The sequence below is a fragment of the Notolabrus celidotus genome, chromosome 2 (genome assembly GCF_009762535.1).
Source record: "Notolabrus celidotus isolate fNotCel1 chromosome 2, fNotCel1.pri, whole genome shotgun sequence".
NCBI lineage: Eukaryota > Metazoa > Chordata > Actinopteri > Labriformes > Labridae > Notolabrus > Notolabrus celidotus.
Genome location: NC_048273.1, coordinates 31286639 through 31306901, shown reverse-complemented (window position 1 = coordinate 31306901; position 20263 = coordinate 31286639). Strand labels below are relative to the sequence as shown.

Here is a 20263-nt window from a genome sequence, read left to right as displayed (position 1 = left end):
CCAGATAAGGAAATGTTCATATGTGAGAATTCATATTTCAATCTTTCTTTGTTGGAGAAAAATACATTTCAATGTTGCCAGTTTTTCTATTTTTTAGATAACTTTTGTACTGCAATGTTTCTTAGCTGTTAATTTTAACAGCAGACTTTCACACTCAGGCAAACACTCACAAAGACTTTCTAAACACTGTATGAGAGAATCTATCTGGAGAGGAGCAAGAGGGTGAGAAAAATGTATCTGATTAATAATAAACTCCTTCGCTGACTTCCCCCTTTTCTCTGTCACAAACTCAACTTGTCTTCTTCCATTCCTCTCTTTTCTTAACCAGTCCCCTCATCTTGCTTGGCTTCACATATTTTTCAGACAGTTCTTGGTGGGTTTCTATATTGAGACTTTCTGACTGCAGAGAACTGACAAGGATTTTTTTTCTGAAGAATAAAGCTCCTGCTTGTTGAACTCTCACAGCACAAGATCCTCAGAAAGTCCCAAAGTCAAACTATGAAATCCAATTTGACCAAGGGAGTCAGAGAAAATGTTTTAATTAAAAAATGTAAAACTGACAGCATGAAATAAGTTTAGTTCAAAACCTCAAGTCCTATCACCGGCTGGACTTCTTTTTAAATATATCAAACAGCAGGTTTTAGATTAAGAGGTCCAGGCTTTAACCAAATCAAATTGTTGTGATCTTGGAACTCCTCATGAAGCCTGTTTTATCTGGTTGAAGTGATCACAGTTGATTTCAGGATATAATTGCATATTTTAAGGCTTCATGGTTTTTCCCTCACCCATCGTACTTTGAGATCAGACATCTCGTCTTGTTTCCAAACTCCCCACTGAGAAAGACAAGGAGCCAAAGTGTTTGCAGTCGGGGCCCCAAGGCTCTAGAAGAATCTTCCCAAGGAAATCAGATCAGCTGTCTCAGGGATCTCCTTTAAGTCCTTCTTTATGAACAGAGGGTCTTTCCTAATTAACTTAAGTCTGACATTTCTTTTCACAGTTTTTCTTGTCTTTAAAACACTCTTCTTTTCCTGTTCTTACCTTTTCACATATTGTATTGATGTTAGTTCTTTTGCGACCTTAAAAACATATTGACTTTGAGTCTATACTGGTCTTATTGTTCTGATGCCTTTGTGAATTAATTCCAAACAATCAATGAATTAATGAAGATTGAAAAAGAACGAAACTCTAAATCAAACCGGCCACAGAGCACGGAGATTAGATCGTACACAGGATCCAAAGATTAGATGTCCAGCTAAAAATGTAGACAAACAAAAAAAGGCTTCTTTCAAAAAAATCTGTAGTGTTTTCGTGCTCTCACTTATCCCAGTAGAAAAACATTCACCATTCATTCTTACCTCCTTATCTATATTCAGGGTCACCGTGTGCAAAACTATTAACCTAACAAAGTGAGTACTGACATATGTATACATAACACATAACAACAGGCATCAAACTTTTCCTATATTTACCTTCAATCAAATAACAATAAATTAATTAATTAAAGCAAAATAATCAAATATATGAAAGGATGGAAATAGATCAAACTAGTATGGCTGATGTTGTTGTTGTAGCACTATCACAAAATAAATAACAAGAAGCAACTTTCAGTCTTAAACTAAAACTAAAGCTAAGGATTTTTTCTAATTGAAGATGAATGAAGTTAAAATTTGGTTTGCACAACAAAACTGATGATGAAAATCATCAAAACTGACATTCTAACATGAACAGACGACACACACTCACTCACTCACTCACACACAAACAAACACATGCATGCACAAAAAGAGGCAATACAACTAGATAAGAAATCATGACAGCCGAGCACTACCTTATTTAAATCCCACATTTGTCTTTAAATCTCACAGCCTCCGACTGAAAACAGTTTTTTTTTTAACATTCTGGGAAATTGTAAATTGTTGCACAAATATTTGAACTGTCCTCGCGTTTCTGAGGTGAAAGAAGTTGTTTGTTTCATTTTTAGTAGAAATAAGGAACTAAAACTGAGCACCCCAATATCGAAGCAATTTCTAAGCGATCTGATTATAGATTGAATCCCTTGTTCACCTCATCCAGCTTTATTTGAAAAACATCTATTCATAAAAAAAATTTCCTAACGAGTCTCTTCTTCTGCAACGTGCAACCGGTGCATATCATGTGGCCACTCACTGAATACAACAATGTGCATGTGATGTTACTAGTTTGTCCGTTCTGTGCTCCTGCGGAAACATGGCGATGCATGGATTCTATGTACAAACAAAAGGTTCATTCTAAGTTAACAACAGCCAAGCATTTTTTATATCCAGGCGATTAAACACTCTATTAAACGTACTTATGAATATTATGTACCATTTCCTCCCAGTCTGTTCTGCTTAATGCTGCTAAGAACTCCACACTGCACCTTAAACTCCTGAATCATTTGATTTACAAGTCTTACTCCAAGCTCGTGCAATCCAATCACTGACGCACCTTTTTTTTTGTTAAAGAAATAGTTTCACATTTAGAGGAAGTCGCTCTCTTGTTTTTTCCCTGAGGGTTAGATTAAAAGGTCAGTCTCTTATATGTCTGAACACTGATGTGAAGCTGCAGCCAGCAGCTTATTAGCTTAGATTAGGAAACAGACAGGAAGACACAGCTTGCATGGCTCTGTCCAAAGCAATAACATCCTCCCTCCAGCACCTTTAAGGAGCATGGATTCACATATTATATCTTATTTGTTTAAAACATACAAAAATTAAATCTAAAAGCAGGATCTGTTGCTTTTAGACAGAGCCTCACTTGCTGTCAGTTATAATGCTGGGCTAACAGCTAGCTGTAGCTCACCATAGCTTTATTTTCAAAACATAAACACAAGAGTAGATTTAAATCTTCAAAACAGAAATTTTAATTTAAAGAGTGTATTTCTAGGGAAGCTGGTCTAGAAGTGTCCCATAAACAGAGACTATAGTCCTCATCGTAGAGGTGACTTGTTCTACTTCCAGCCTCAACCATTGGTTGCATGTCTGCCCCCGCTCTCTGCACCCCATGTTTTCTGTCACTCTTCAGGTGTCCAGTCAATGAAGGTAAAAATGCCCCAATATATATATATATATATATATATATATATATATATATATATATATATATATATATATATATATATATATATACATATATATATATATATATATATATATATATATATATATATATATATATATACATATATATATATATATATATATATATAAAAGATCAATAAAATAATGCATGTCAGAAAATATTGAACTATTTGTTCATTATGTTGCCATACAAAGTATGGCAGGGAAAATGATCAAAAAATTAATCAAAACTCACATTCAGAAGCTCGTATCAACGTCATCTTGGCCGGGTCGGTTATTTCGTGTTTTGTTTTTTTATTCTGTTAATACATTTTTAAAAGTTCTGTTAATACTTTACTGACTCCTAAATTTGACAGTGTTTCCCATGCATATATATATATTTTTTTTAATTTAACCTTTATTTAACCAAATGAGACCTATTGAGATCAAGACCTCCTTTACAAGGGCGACCTGGCCAAGAGGTCAGCAGAACACGTCAAAATAAATAGCACAACTCAAGAGCAGCATATATACAGACAGTATGTAGAAACAATCAATAATTTAAAAGTGCAACTAATTTGTAAATAAAGTGCAATTTGTGATCAAAACACAGGCACTGCTCTGGGGTCTGTCTTTCATTAAAGATGGAGTCAAAGGCGTCAAGTGAGATAAGATAAGATATACAACATGATGGCCGGCCATCCTGGTATAATCTTAGATGCCTGTGCTATGTCTAATCATCGACCAGTTTTACTTTCTTTCTTTTTTTTAAAATCCATTTCATTTCACCTTCCCGTTTCACCTTCATGTGTGATCAACGATTCAGACGATCTCTCGTAGCTCTCTGCCCTTCGGTCTGTTAACCTGCAGCACCTGACACATGCTCTGCAATGGACAGGAGGAGAGGTCCTCCAGTAGTTCCCACCTGAATGCTTGGACTGAGGAGCGATGTATCATGTAAAATATGAACGTTCTCATACCGCTGTTTTAAAAGTTATGTGCAGCTGGTTACACTAACTTTTGGAATCTCTGGGAAATGCTACGTCATAAACAAGGTGTTTGCACGTGGAGCACTTTTTGTGATAACTGAATATCAAGTGAAAGATTACAAAGTGTGTCTTTATGAAACACGCTGCTGATGCTGTCGAAAGATCAGACGCAGAGAAGAGAAACAGTACATTATCGAGGATGTGGCTCCCATAGTTACAGAGGAGCACCGTGGATTTAAACACCTCATCAAGGGAAAATGAAAAATGTATTACTCATAATTAAGGTGAAATGTTGAACTAATTATGATATTGTTTTAAGGCCATATTACTCAGCACTAATACTAAGCATGACTCTACAGAGGTATGCAAACTGCTGTTTCATCACTAAGTTTGCTCTATTTTTAACCTTCTTACTATGCAAATTTCCCAGCCGGTGAGCATGACAGCACGTATTAGTAAAACCTGAATCTTGCTCTGCTTGAAATCGAGAGCTATATAAATTCAACCTGGATCTGCCAATCATGTTGCACCGGTAAAGAGGCAGCTGCAGTGATGGAGGAAAAAGAGGTAGAGAAGGAAAATCGGGAACATGACTGCAAGGAAAAGGAGCGAGAGACAGTTTGAGTTTTGTCTAGAAGGATGAATTTGTTGCTGGAATATGTCTCCCTCCTTCTCCAGCTCCAAACCTTTCTCCCTCAATATCCGGCTTGTGTGAATGACACAGATGGAAGCATACACACAACATTAAGCTTGACAAGCAAACACATAACGCTGTGCTCTATCTCAGTGCCACGTCACAGTAAGAGGTTTCGTTTAGTCCTGGACTGGAATGACTGCAGTGTACACTGACCTGCAAAGTTTCTGCTAGATGCAGCTATGATGTGTCCTTTCTTTGATAACTCATTTCTTGTATATCTTTGTGTCTATTTTATTCCTTTCTCTTCATATCTGTCTATTTCTGCTGGCTTTCTGCTCTATGTGCCTCTCTTTCTGAGGCCAGATGGATGTGGGAGTGAGCAGACTGCAGAGCCAGTTACAGTGACAAACAGTGCCATTACAGACACCAGGGGAGGCTCAGAAACAGGCAGGTAATCCAGCAGCAAAGCCCAGCCGCTCACAGACAGAGCGAGCGGGACATCAACCGAAAAGAGAGCTCTTAGCTTCACCAGAGAGAGAGGGGGGGATCAATGGATTGTTTGAAAGTGTCTCCCTCCTTGTGGAGTGCCAACCTTTAACCCTCACTGTCAGGCTTTGTGTGAATGGGACAGACAGGTGGATACATTGGCACACACACACACACACACAGGCAGGGATGGGCACACACACATGAAAGAGAGCATCCAAAAAAAAAAGAAGGCCTGGCAGAATAGACAGACATCTGACACCGGAGCCCACCACTACCCCCTTCCCCCTCGACCCCAATCCTCTTCCTCACTGACCCGCCCTCCCACCTTCCTCATCTTTTGTTTCACATGAGTGTTCATCCTGGGATGCTGGCTGACTCCACGGAGCACTGCAGTGAGGTGAACACAGGACACACACTACACCAGATGTGATCAATCAGTGGCCTGAGGACCTAGTCTAGTCCTCTAATGATCTCAATTTGGCCCTTTGATAATTAAGAGATAGGAGTGTTTTTCTTTTTATAAAGCTTTAACTTAACTGGCTGTTTTGGGGGATTTAGGAGAATCCAACTCTAATCAAATGTTATGTGCATTTCTGCATGTATCGAAACAAAAAAATAATGAATGTTTACACTGTTTGAAAGATAGAAGATCAACATTTTATTGACAATAAATTAAATACGATGAATAGTTTTGAAGAAGAGGGAATTACAGCTGGTTAAAGGTGGATTGGTGAAAGATGTTAAGTGCAACCATGTGGTTATTCAAACTACTTTTTTCTTTTTTACGACAAAACAGTGCATTGTTAACATATTTAAGTTTATAGTTTTATAGATTAAATATAGGAAATGTAAACATTTGGCCTCTTGCTTTTGAGTTTTTCCAAATTTGTCGCTTCAAGAAAATACCCTCAACAGGCATTAGTGCTTTGTAGTGCACATGCACATTTATTGAAATTACAAATTGCTGCCTTTTGTGCAGTTACTTAAAGGCACATTCTCACGTCGCGATTACTCTAATTGCAGATGTAATCGCGATGTGAGAATGTGCCTTTAAGTAACCGCACAAAAGGCAGTGATTGGTAATTTAACTAAATGTGCATGTGTCTAGAAATGTTAAAAACTCCTCCGATTGTTGGAGTTTGTTTGGTTACGTTCATCAGTTGCACTGACAGTCTGGTTTGTGTGTGCATGCAGTATGATGTATGGTCAAATGACTATCCAGCTTGCAGAGCTCAGAATACACAACATGGATGTAGACGAGCAGGAGCATGATGAGTAAGCCGACGCTGAAATGGTGGCAAAAAAAACTGCAACGTCTGCTAAATGGAAATATTTTGGATTCAGATAGCGACACAAAGAAGTGCTAGCAAAGCTTGCAAAGTTAGAGTCGCTACGTCATGTGGCAACACACTTGTAATAAGTGTTTCTTGAAAAATAAATCACATCCTGCTTTTTTCTAACAGACAAAGGTGTCATTCATCAAGAAGTGTGGCCATGCAACATCTTGCACTGTGTAAAAAGGCTTATTAGCAGCATGCAGCTCTTCACTTGGTCTTGCCCTACTCCCTGCCCGTGGTTTCAGACATTAAAATCAACAGTATAAGAAAGGCAATCGATGTTCTTGTTTGCGTTTTTAGGTCATAAAAAGACATCAATATTGATTTCAGTCTTTTTCATCACTAGCTGAAGACTCCTCATAGAAGCTTTAAATTAGTTTACTTCAAAAGAAAACCCCATAACATTACAACTAATAAACTATATTGAAGCGAATGTTTTGCATGGTGGCTGTGCTTTTATATTTTCATCTGACTGATAACAGCCCACGTAATCTCATGCAGGATGGGCCAAACAGATAAATAAACTCTAAACGAGCAGAATAATTAATTAGTCGTTGTTTGCTACAGAACAGAGACAAACGTTAGCTGCCGTTATTACACTTTATTAATCTCACATGACTGAGTGGAATGTCATAATAAGGATGAAGTGTCAAAACAAATGACTGAATTCAACGGAGCAAGTCGGCGCTTTGTCTCCGGATTAATGACAAACAGACGGATTGTAGCGTGCGCCTTCAGCATTATTAATCATCTTTATCAGTTTTTTATTGAACACCTTCGGCTTGTGATTCATCATTCATGATCAGTTGACTGAAGTTTTGTGCTTCTGCTGCTTAAAGCTGAAGCAGATTGTATCCTCTTAAATACAAGATTACAGTTATTACAATCAGTTTCAAATTAAAAGCCAGAGTGGGAAAGCCAAATGTGGTTCATTCATGGTCACTCATTTTGAAAATAGGCTGTAAAATGAGTTTGGATACTTCGTGTAAAGTATTAAAGTATTTTGGACATTGAAACCTATTTTATGCCCTTATTTTGCAGTATTTAAAATGTTGTGCAGTTTCTTAATCTAGGTCAAATGACTGTCCACTAATGTTTTTAATAGTTTACACATCGACCGCTGACTTTGAGTCTAGTTGAAACTGTATTTCAAGCAGTTTAAATGCTAAAAAAAATAGCTGTACTACAAATTGTGATGCATGGTCAATTACTGAAAACTGTATAAAGTAGGCTACACTAATAAATATACAAATTGCAGAATTTTTTCAACACTAAAATGTGTACTATTTTCAGCCGTGGATTTCATATAATGTGCTTAATACATGCATACCTGTGATCTAAACCAGGGGTGTCAACCTAATTTCAGTTCAGGGGGCACATACAGCCTAAGTTGATCTGAAATGCACTGGACTATTAAAATCATAATATAATAACCTATAAATAACGACAACTTATATTTTTCCCTTTGTTTTAGTGCAAATAAAGTACAAGTACATTCTGGAAATTTTCACATTTAAAGAACTATCTTTCTACAAATACAGCAAGTCTCAAAGTGGTGCAGAATATTTTACTATTCAAGCTTTGAAACCAGCTGCGAACTCACCAAACACAAAGGTTACTCATTCACCTGACACACAGAGTGTAATGTTAACAGCAAACGAACAGAGATTATAATAAATTACAAGGTAAAGTTGACTATTTTGGACCCCTCAGCTCCAGCAGTAACAGTTTGCTTGCTGGACAGTGTTGTATGGAAGGGTGTAGTGCTAGTGTTAGTAGTTAGTGGATCATCTTATAGTACTCTAAAAAGTCTTTATGAATCTCAACCAGATTATGCAAACAGCAAGTAATCTATTTTCTCACTTTGAGAAAAAAAGTCCCAAGAAACAAGCGCCGTTCAGGTGCGCTCCATCAGCACTATGATTTAATCCGACCCCCAGAGGACAAATTTGAAATAGTAGTTACTTTTATTTAAAAATAGTAGTTAACGTCTTCTCTGTAATTTTTTCACTTTGCAAAGTTGTCCCGCAGGCCAGATTGGAACCTCTGGCGGGCTGGTTTTGTCCCGCGGGCCTTATGTTTGACACCCCTGATTTAAACACTTAAACATTCACAACAAGGGTCTAATGAGTGTCCCATAAAGACTTTTTGATACTTTTCAGACCTAACACCTATATTTTAGTGTATTTATTACCTCAGATAATAATGTAAATGAATATTTCAACAAAATACAATGGCACTGGTGCATGCCTGAACACGTCCTGCAAACAATAACGTAGTACCAACACTTAGGTGGGGTCTAGTAGCCATTATAAGCGCTGGAGGGGATATCATGAGGTGCAGAGCATCATACAGCCCACAGTACTGTCACTGTTATGTTATAGGCCACAACACTGCGTTAAATCATCACATCCTACACAGGCACTCTCCACGTCAGCATTCAGACGCGGTGGGTCTCTTACCTGAGCTGTCCATGGTGCTGCAGTCCTCCTCTTTCAGCGGGCCTGCCTTCGGTCCAAGAGTGGCCGCTATGGAGCCTGCGAGTGTGCCGCTGCTGCCGCCGCTGCTGCCGCCGCTGCCGCTGCTCCCTCTGCCGATGCTGAAGCTCTCTCCACCGCTATCGACCAACTGCAAAGATTCATAGCCATCGTAACTGGTCTTTTTCTTGTAGGCCCCCAGCAAGCTCATAACCGAAGGGCACTAAACCGCAAAAATAACGAAATAAAGAGACGAAAGAAGAAGACGCTGCGCCGTAACCGCACTACCGACACCGCCTCCTCCGCCGCCGGGGCTGCTACTGCCTCTGCCGGGTGCACCACATGTCCGAAGAGGAGAGAAAACCCGTTCTCCTCTGTTTTATGTGCAAAGAAATACCCTCTTTCCCTCTTCCTTCTCTCTCACTTCCCCTCTCTTTCTTTCTCCCTCTGTTTCCTTCCTCCTCTCTCCTCAGCAGCACCGCATATTACTACGACGCTCCTCCTGCTGCTGCTGCTAATGCTGCTGCTGCTGCTGTCGCTGTGGTCCCCGACTGAGTAAAAGGGAAATCCACCCCAACACACAAACCTCTGATGTCACTGCTGCATCTATTATTCACAAAGGCGTTTCTAAAAAGTTGTTGGGAATTCTCACAGGACATATTTTTCTTAGAATAGATATACCTATCGGGTATTATACTTAATTAAGGTCTAACATGAATATGTAAGGTTACTTTATCATACAAGTAATACACTAAACAGAAAATTCCCAAATGAGCGTCATTGAACCACTCTTATTTCTATTGTTGTCATAGTGCTGACTCTAATAGCCTAAATAATAATGGGCAACAATAACAATTAGCACATTATTTTCTAGCCTATTCTATATTTGATAGATAGATAGATAGATAGATAGATAGATAGATAGATAGATAGATAGATAGATAGATAGATACTTTATTCATCCCCAACAGGGGAAATTTGGGTGTCCAGCAGCATACAGTTAAATACTGCTGATTAAATAAATCATTAATCTGTCTGTTTGTGTTTTTTTTTTCAATTGTCCATTATATCATTATTTAATTATTTGTTTATTACTGGTTTCTTTTGTATTATTTAGTTAACGATCATTGTTGTTGTTTTTTCTTATGTAAGTATTGTGAGGTTTGGGTGGGAGGGGCTTTGGGTTATGGTCATGAAAAGGCCAGTAAAATTGTTGTATTGTGTTGTATTGAAGTACTGCCATTGGTGCACACACTCATTGTATCTCCTTTTTTACACTGTCAATGCTTACATCCACTGTACTTACAAAATCAATAAAAATAATTGTGAAAGAAAGAAAGAAAGAAAGAAAGAAAGAAAGAAAGAAAGAAAGAAAGAAAGAAAGAAAGAAAGAAAGAAAGAAAGAAAGAAAGAAAGAAAGAAAGACATCATTCATATTATTTGACATTGGAGATAATTTACCAATTCCACAGTGCTCTGAAATGTTACCCTACTTAGAAACCATTTAAAATCTATAGCCGAAAAGCAACACTGATATTGCAGTATTCTATTCAATCGACTTTTATGATATATTCCATCATTTGTAACTGCTAGTTTTTTCTTGCAATTACTTAATCTTAATACAGATGATGGGCCTCAACAGAAACAAACATAGCAGAGGTGTCCAGAAGGGTGTCCAGGGGTGGCATGTGCCCCTCTAAAAATCTGATTGACCAACCCCCAAAATCCTGAACTATGATTGGCTCTTTGCTTTGTGAGATCTGGGACTTCAGCGCTGAAATTTAACTTACATCACTTCTTGATCACTGACCAATCAGAATCAAGAAGAGGCAGGACTTCTGACATCAATTTTGCCAACAACAATGGTGGAGGTCAGAACAGAGGAAAAACTGACCACATCCTTTTGTTCAAGGTACATTTACAGGTCTGGTACAACACAGTTTTTATCAATTGTGGTTACAATTTATCTTTACAGTGCCTTTAAATGAAAGCAAATGAGAAGCATGCAGAGCTGACTTTACTGTCACCTGTAGGGAAGCAGAGTTGCTGTGGGATGACTTCCTTAAACTCCGATGCGTCAGACTTACTTGACTTTGCATTGTAGTGTAGCACGTTCACTTTTGAAGGTACTTTAAGTTATTACTTTCGACCTACATCTCTTATTTGAGTCCTTTCAAGAATTAGGTTAAGTTGTTTTAAATGTTGAGACTTGGTTGAGTTAAGTGTTAAAGTTAGAAAACGATTCACAGGAATATTACATCATTATGATACTTTAATGTTAGTAGTTAAAGTAAATACTAGCTGAGACTGCAAGACAAGTGCTATGCATTCTTCTATACTATAGGTACATCAATACACCCTTGCAAACTCAGAGCCCCAGTTGGCCCCCCCCAGTCAAAAAAGTCAGGACATGATCCTGACAAGTGAGGGATTATATGTGTTTATTAGTCTAAAGATCTGCCACTCCTTGCATTTTTATGACTTAAAGCACGATTCAAAGGACCTTCAGTATAAAAATAGCAAGCATATAATATTTTGTGCATCAGTATTATAGAAATATCATATTTGATTGTGAAACTTAATAGATATCCAGTTTTCTCACATACTCTTGTGTCAAATGCTCTAAAACGGGTGGGTTTGCCCTTTAAATGTCTTTCAGGCTTCAAGCCAGCTATGCTTGTTCTGTGAAGGAACGATTTCCACAGTCCAGCTGCAGCAGACGGCTGTTCACCGTGAGTCTGGTTCTAACCAATGTTTCAGCCTGTTCATGGACATTTCCATGCTGCTGTAGCAAAGCAAGCCTCTGGCTTTCTCATGGCGGGTTTGTGTTGGGTCTCTGTGAATACGATATTGTATACACTGCTATTTATTGAAAATAACTGAAGCAGTATCTCTGAATATTGCCCACTTTTGACGTCACCTTTAAACCTTTTTCAACAACTGACGAGTTAGTAGGTAGTTGGATCGTTAAGGATACCTCTTTAATGTATTCTGGCCTTTAAATTGCTGATCAAACATTTTCAATTAATTATTACAACAAAGATAAAATCTTAAACTTCTCCTTGGTTCCTAAATGTTTGGTCTAATTTGATATACACTGGTTTGTGGATAGATGATCATTAAGCAAATATTTTGATTACAGATAAATAATGTGAGCCTAACGTACAGCAGACATTTCAAAAGTTCAATTTAATACTACACAAATTAATCAAGTATGGTGGAGGATGTCTGATGTATTCTTGGAGCAGATAAACAGTTAATTATTTTCAAAGTTCGAAAAAAACTAATTTGCAGTTACATAAGAGGACAAAAGTCCACAGGGAGAACATGCAGTGAGTTATAAGGACTCGTGTTAATTCATCAAGCCTATCGCCATGACCTGATTCTTGGGTGTAAATAAGGGGCACATTATGAGTCTGGGCTCATAATAGAGAACATTTATTGAGTTCTGTGGTGGAAATGGACAAGGACCCGCAGCTTTGTCCACATAAAAAGTAAAATAAGAGCAGTCTCGTAGTCAGCACTGTGAGACAACAGCACCATGCTTTGTCAGAGAAAGGAAGCTCACTCTGCATCACAGGGAACTCTCTCTGCTTCAGCTTGACTAATAATAGCTTTGGATGTCAAAAGGCTCTTTGTGATTTAACCAAACTCTAACAGATTCTTAAATTTAGCTCCCAATTTGTGATTCTGGCTCCGGTACCTTGTGTAATGACCCTGGATCAATGAATGTGGGGCAGAAAAAACACTGACCACTGATGGCATGCTTCCTTCCTTGGCCTTGTACCCTGGCAACTGAAAGCCAGCATGGTTCTGAAAAGAGGACATGAGCCTGGGAAACTCTTTGGTCGAGCAGACGGAGCTCAAAGCACAGCGGGAACGGAATGTCCAAAAGGGAGGAACGAAACCCCCTCCGTCACCGGACGCAGAGTGCTGCCGCTCCTTTGTGGAAAAAAAACAGCTTCCTGTCTTGTTCTGAACCGTGCCTACTAATATTTACCCCTTGATGACTGTTTCAGATAAAGGCACAGGTGCAAAGAGGGCATCACAACCCTGCTATGGCCTAATATTTACTCATGAAGGTAACACAATGGAGGTTACCTTATATGAGTATTAGTTTTCACATCTGTTGACATAATGCTAATAAAATCCCTTTTTGAACTATATACATTCTCTAGATTTACCCTCGGAGTTGCAGGATTGATATGTGCAATTTTAACTTACTCGTTGTTATTTATTTTATTAAATACTATTTGTTCTATTTATTTTATTTTTCCTATTTATTTACTATCATCATTATTGTATTCTATTTATTTATTTTTATACTTATGTATTTTTATTATTATTATTATTTTATTTTATTATCATAATTATTATTATTACTATTATTATTATTATTATTATTTGTAGTTGTTGAATGGCCTTGTAATGGATGGTGGGTGGGAAAGGGAGTTGACATTCAGATGTGACAGCTAATGTTTATTCTATATTTTTATACCTTATGTTGTTTATCACACTGTCTGTCTAAAATTACAACAAACATGCCATTTTTTGAGCTAATTGTCAAAAGCCTCGAGTCCAAGTGTCGAATATGTAAGATTTACCACTATTACTTCTTGAATATGAATGTAAACATAATATCCTGAGGTTTGGGATAGCTGACTAAAATCAACAAGCAAACAAAGTTGACTCTTCTATATTCTCGTGATTGTTTCTTAATGTTTGTTTGACATTACACTGGCGGAAAGATTAAATCAAGAGTACACAGTTTATATATATTTATTTTATGTTATATTTATTTTTACCTTTAATATAATTCCATTTTAACACTGTAAGTGCATTGTCGATTCCTGTCAATTTTTGCAAGCTGCTGTAATAAAACAATTTCCCCCAATGGGTGATCAATAACATTATCTTATCTCATAAAATAATCGCACAACAGCTTAGGACAACATTAAATGAAATATATCTTCAATTCTAAATAACATTGGAGACTTACTTTAAGATATTTAAAAAAAAAATGGAGAATAATGTTTTTTTTCTTGCCATGATTGTAGTTAAACACTTGCGGATGTTGGGCAACCATTGCTAAATCCAGGCAACTTGCTCTCAGCAAAGAGTAAACACCTACAATAAAAGCTAGTAAAGAGTTTTCCCATGTGACTGGAAGTTGTAACAGAGACACAGTGAGACAGGTTTTCTATATCCAAGATAGGATCTTATTTACATCCCTATTTAACAATTTTCTTACAAGCCTTTAAAAGCAACACGTCATGGTGTTTAACCTGCTTTCATACTGACTGTGGCTTCCTAACTTCAATAAATCTCTGTTACTGGTTTCTCTCCATGATTCTTAAGGATGGCTGAGGATTAATGATTATCCTCATAACAGTTTAAAGCAGAATCCAGGAATCTGCTGGATCAGCTGCACAACCCACTCAACAAAGACAGACGGTGGACTTGAATCTGAGGCTAAATCTGGGACCTTGTAATCCAAAGATCTTGTTCTGTGTGATAAAAAACACTGGATGATACAAGTGTTTTCTACAATGCGTTTTTTATAGGAACGACAACGTTATCCATGCTGCTCTGGGTTGCCACCAACACTGATCTGGCAGTCGGCCTCCTTTAGGAGCTGAGAGCTGTTATATCTGTCCTTTGGAGGAGAGCGAACACGACACAGGTTCTCAACCTGTGTAGTCCCCTCACCTTCCTTTTCTCTAACCTCAAAGGGTCTAAAACCCTACACAACTGCTCTTTAATGCAAAGATTTGTGCTGATTACTCCTTTAATAGTTAAGGTACTTGGTATTACATTTCTATTCTCAAAGTGAAATGCAGAGCACATTCCCAAATTGTAATCCTGAGCCTTTATGTATCGTTTCAAGCTGTGAGCATGTTTTTAGGCTGTGAAGGTGGGCCCAAGTGGACAAACGAGGAACTACACCTGTATCTGTAAACACATTCATTAACCAATGTTTTGGTACTTAAATGTTACAATTATTTGGTTTTAGACAGTTTGCAGGAGTTTGTAGCATATCTGGTGGACTTATTTATTTCCTACGCATCTGTCTTGTGAAATAGATGTTGTGATAGATATTTTTACAATACAAAGTAAGCTTACAAAAAAAGTGCTGCATTTAATCACAAAAAAAATCTAGCAGCTGTTACAACAGCCCAAAGAGCTCATAGTATGATGTTAACATGTACTATTTGTTAAAGTCCCGCCTCTGATGAGGCAAACAGCCAATCATAGTTTAGAATCACGTCACTCCCAATCATCTGGACACCACTCCTGTTTCTGTTCTGCTATGAAACCTGCAAATATCTGATGTGTCCTCTTAATTTTTAGATCATATCAACTGCCATTTAGAGAGGTTGAGGTACCACTGCCCATCATATTACACCTACAATACTGAAGTTTTTGAGATCAGTAGTAAGTGTCTCATTTTGTGCTTCCTTGTTTACTTATGGTACACTGAGTTATTTATACTTCATATTTGATATTGTACTTTTTTTTCCACTAACTATATTATTGATACTTTACAGATTAAGATGAATATGCCTAGTGCAGAAGTACTCCACTACATATTACTAATATTGCACAGTTTGCTTGGTAGTACAAGGCACTCTCTGGGGATTTACAAGTTTCCAGCGAACAAGGATAATTAAAATCAGCTGCACCCTTAAAGTGGTGTTGCCTACACCCTATAGCAGGGGTTCCCAAACTTTTAAGCCCCCAAAATATTGGCGTCAAAGTCTTGCGATCCCCGCGGCCCTCAAAGTGATTTCCTGTGGCTTCCATTTAGCTGCCTTCATAAGCCTACCTATATGAGCATGTGTCTGTGTTCCAGTGCTGTTATGAATTAACCTACTGCTACTGATGTTTTTTTGAAGCGACTACGAGAGCCAAAAGCCGCTGAGAGAGGAAAGAGGTTGACCTAGTACTTAAGTGTCGGACACGCTAAAAGCAAAAATCCCTAATGCACAAACAAAGTAGGTTTAACCTTTTATTTACGAAAAAGGATTATCAACTCATGAGAAAGAGCACAAAACGAAATAGCGATAATAAGCGAACACAAGCAGTCAACAAACAGTACGGAGATCCAGCTCACCCCCTCTCTCTACCTCCAACAAAAAGTAAACAGGTGGTTTAAATGAACTGAATATCCCCGCCCCTAACACATGACCTATAAATAACCTAATACCTGGACCCCACAATAAACCATAACCAGAAACAAAAGACAAAATAACACCACAAAAAAATATACCACACAATATCCACCCAAACCCCCTTGAAAAAACCCTAAATCAAGATAACAATAACACTTGAATCCTTCATGGCTCCTAAACTTTTGATAAATAACTGTTCACTAACCCTAACTTAGGAGTCATCTAAAGAAAGAAAGGCAGAAAACACATTACATTTTCTACTTTCAAGGTAGGTATTTTGTCGATATTTTTTACCTATAATGGGTAAATCTACTATTTTTAGATCACTTAAGAATAAACTTCCGGAAGACATCTCACGACCCCCCATTTGTGTTTTGCGACCCCGCAGGGAGTCCTGACCCACACTTGTAGAAACCCCTGCCATATCAATAGCAATCTAAATACACAGTATTATTATCCTCGTTCACTTCATCCTTGGTCCCAGCACACTGAAGCTGCTTTCACCTCTGCTTCACTGCCACTGTAAAATATCGTCTTTAAGTCAATATTTAATGCACCAAACAATAAGGCAGCAAGGTGACTCAGTAACTGATGATCTGCTCGTGAAACCCCAGCATGCTGTTAAGCTGATCACGTGACGTGCGTGACGCAGGTGGTGCTGTGCTATTGGACAGTGCAAGAGAGGACTCTGCCGTCCTCTTAAGAGCTATAGAGCTAGCTGTAGATGATGAAGGTTGTCACTCTTATTCCAATATTAAAGGCACAACATACTTCAACTGGGCTCAGCATCGAGGGTTCATTTGATTGGATCGAGCTGACCTCAAAAGCAACAAATAGATTGGTCATTAACGGGTCATGTGTCTTTAAAGGGTGTCCTGAAAATCCGAAAACATCAGCGGATTTTAAAAAGGAAACATACAACCATTTATTCTAACCCTGGGGACATTCGTCGTGAGAATAAAAAGCATGCTGGAAAGAAATACCGTTATCAGATAGAGGACTATGAACAAATCTGGACTGTATCATAAATAAATCAAATGATGTCATTCATAATGCTCGCGTGCGTGTATCAATTAGGCCCTGAGCAGAGAAACAAACTGTGTGATTTTATGAAAAAATACACGCAGTATTTCCCTCAGAGCAGGTGCAATAAATCTCCACATCCACCGACACAGAGATGCACTATGGGGGGGATTTACAGAGGTAGCCAAATATTATGTAACACCCCAACACAGATCGTGATGCTCCCTCTCTGCCTCTACCACCTGGTCAGAGATGTAACATAGAGGCTGCGTGTCATTAATGAAATGAATGATAAATATAAACATAAATCCTGCTGGTGGCTTTACCTGTCAGAGCGCTTTCTACCATTCTCCCAGGAGCGCCTTCTCGTGCCGCGCTTGAAGATGCGTCTTGAACCCCGGCTCCGCGCACCGACACCGACCTTTGATTTGTCATCGCAGCAGCCAGCCAAAGGTCAAAGCGTTAAACGTTTCCTGAACACACTGCCCTGAAGGACTCACTCCAAGATAACCTGTCATTGTTTTTACAGAAGCAGCAGCAGGATACGGCATCATCATATAATCACCTATTGACATGAGCACAAACAAGGTCGCGCGGCAGGGATGGTAGATCTCTAGGTTATATGTGGATAGGCATTAAAGGCACGGCACGAGGCAGAGAGGATGTTCACAGATCTGTGCAAGAGAAACTGCGCCGCTCGGCGCATCGTGTTGGAGTTGCAACTAAGATTGGAAGGCCTGGTAAAACCTGGGATGGATTCAGAGACTGGCTGACCTCATGGAAGATGGAGCAGAAAACCTCTGGTGGTGATCTCCACAACTCTTCTCTTATTGGTGCATTTCTACTGAAGCCCTCAGAGGACATTTTATTGTAACCTTTATTTAAACTTGAAAATTCACTGAGGTTGCCCTCATTAATTACGGTGATTGGAGTGACATACAAGGTCAAACACAATTACACAACAAAACAATAATGCAGGTAAAAACAGAGGAATTCGCACAAACGCAAAAGCAATGATAACATGGAGAAAATCCCATAAAACACACGATAAAACAAGACAGTCACTTGAAACAGTTGCAGAATGATACACAGTGGTTTGTGATCATGGTTTGAATTGTAAATAGTTTGGAATGCTAAGATCTTTAATAAATTCCTTTTCTTTCAGCTTATTTTTGGGTATTTCCGCCTTTAATTGGACAGGACAGCTGAAGAGAACAGGAAATGTGGGGGTAGAGAGTGGGGGAGGACATGCAGTACATTCAAGGCTGGAATCAAACTTGCGACCCTCTGCGAAGGGGGCTAACCTTTGTATATGTGGTGCGCGCTTAGACCGATAGGTCAACACCACTGCGGAAGGGCTATTGATCTTTAAAGAATTTTGAAGGTTGTCCCAAGAATCAGGAGCACTATAGGAAAAGGCAGATTTTCTACCTTTAGTGTAAGACAGTCAATTTAAACCAGTTGGATAGGGAACAGAGCTCCAATCCAGCATCATAGTAAGAGGGTAGTTTACCAATGATGGCATTGTAAAATTAACAAAAAACAATGTTTATCACATACAGCCCCCATTTTATTTATTCAGCTGAGCTTACTGATAAGGAGTGAACTCTAGGGATTTCTCAAATCTTGATTTTTTAATTTTTTTACCTTGAGAAAGATTGCCAGTTTGCCTGATTCCCAATGCATAGTGTACTTTCTCTCAGGATCGTGACTTTTTTATATTGTAAACTCTAGATAACACTGGTTGTCCCATTATAGCAAATTCATTTTCTCATTATCACTCAACTCAAACTTTATTGTCATTCATCTGAATATTTTGCAAACAGCTGAACAAACTTGCGTTTCTTCACATGGCAGGTGCAAGGCAGTGCAAGTGCATAAAATGACAGACAAACAATATAACATGAGGACTGACTACAACAGGGCTGACTAAGTGGGTTACACTAAACATGGACAGAGTGAGTGACTAGATAAATAGATACAACAGAATATGTGAGGTAGTGCAAGGTGCAAATGGTGAAAATACATATTGAATAAATAATTCAACTAGTAATATATAACTATGAAAACACAAAAGGCACAGTGGTGGTTGTTGCCCAGTATAAAGTGGTGTGACAGAATCTAATTGTCCAGGATCAATCACAGTGGTGTATCATTATTGTGTATAAGGCTTGTTTTCTTGTACCCTTTGTTCTTCCGAGATTATGTGGACATAACTATATAACGCATTATTATGGGAAAACTAGAATTTGAGTTGTATAACAGGATTACACGTAAATAATCATATGGAGGGCATGTCCACGTATTTACTTACTTGCTGTTTAACCTTGAGTTATAGTAGGCGCACAGTACATCGGATCCTATTTGTATCCTTGGCACTATGGGTCTTAATGGAAGTTACCATTAAATTGTGCACCAGAGAGTGTAGCAATGACCAATTTGCAGAATGTAAACAGAGACAGGGCAAAAGTATGGAGCAGCATGTGTCTGCAGACCCCCGCCTTTCTGGGTTTGCAATTGAGATTGTTGTTTGCAATGAAACCACTATGGTCACAATGGATGCATTTTTGTGTCTAACTGTGAACACTTACCCTAACCCTACCTATTACTGCCCCAACAACACAAGGGTCTATGCATTCCCAGAATTGCAGTCCTGAAAATAGAGGCACGGGTCTGTAGAAGTCATGGACTGTTATGTTAATTGTGGGTCTCAGTGGTCTGGTGAGTGATAAAGATGTGGATAACTGCAGACTTTCTCCTTCAGCTTGTCTTAAACACTTTATGCCATTGCTGTACCTGTTCCTTTCACATCCCTTTTGCCTCTACACTACCCTTATCTGTCAAGTGCATACTACACCTCACATCCATGTTGCGTTAATTATTTAGGACATGCACAGCTGACACACCAAACTAATGCTGGGGACTCGTGGCACCCTAATGTGTAGTTAAGAGCAAGTGTATCTGCAGCCCTAGGGTTTCCGTAGACATGCACCAATAGGAGAAGAGGTGTTAAAGAGATTCAAAATACCTTTAAGTAAATTTCAGCACCTCTATCCTGCAAC

At 38.5% G+C, this 20263-nt stretch overlaps 1 protein-coding gene across 2 annotated transcripts in view; it reads right to left on the bottom strand.

Annotated features, from left to right (window-relative positions):
• The window catches only part of dnajc6 (DnaJ (Hsp40) homolog, subfamily C, member 6), a 56807-nt gene extending 39002 nt beyond the window's left edge, over window positions 1-17805 (bottom strand). Inside the window, exons 1-2 of one of the 2 annotated variants that reach the window (XM_034707508.1) lie at window positions 17528-17805; window positions 8992-9157 (exon numbers count right to left, since the gene is read on the bottom strand). In XM_034707508.1, the coding sequence (XP_034563399.1) occupies window positions 8992-9004 (13 nt within the window). In that variant the 5' untranslated portion in view covers window positions 9005-9157; window positions 17528-17805. Of the gene's footprint in view, window positions 1-8991; window positions 9547-17527 lie in introns of those variants that run through there. The other variant, XM_034707499.1, reaches the window with a different exon arrangement.
• Between the last annotated feature and the right edge of the window lie 2458 nt (window positions 17806-20263).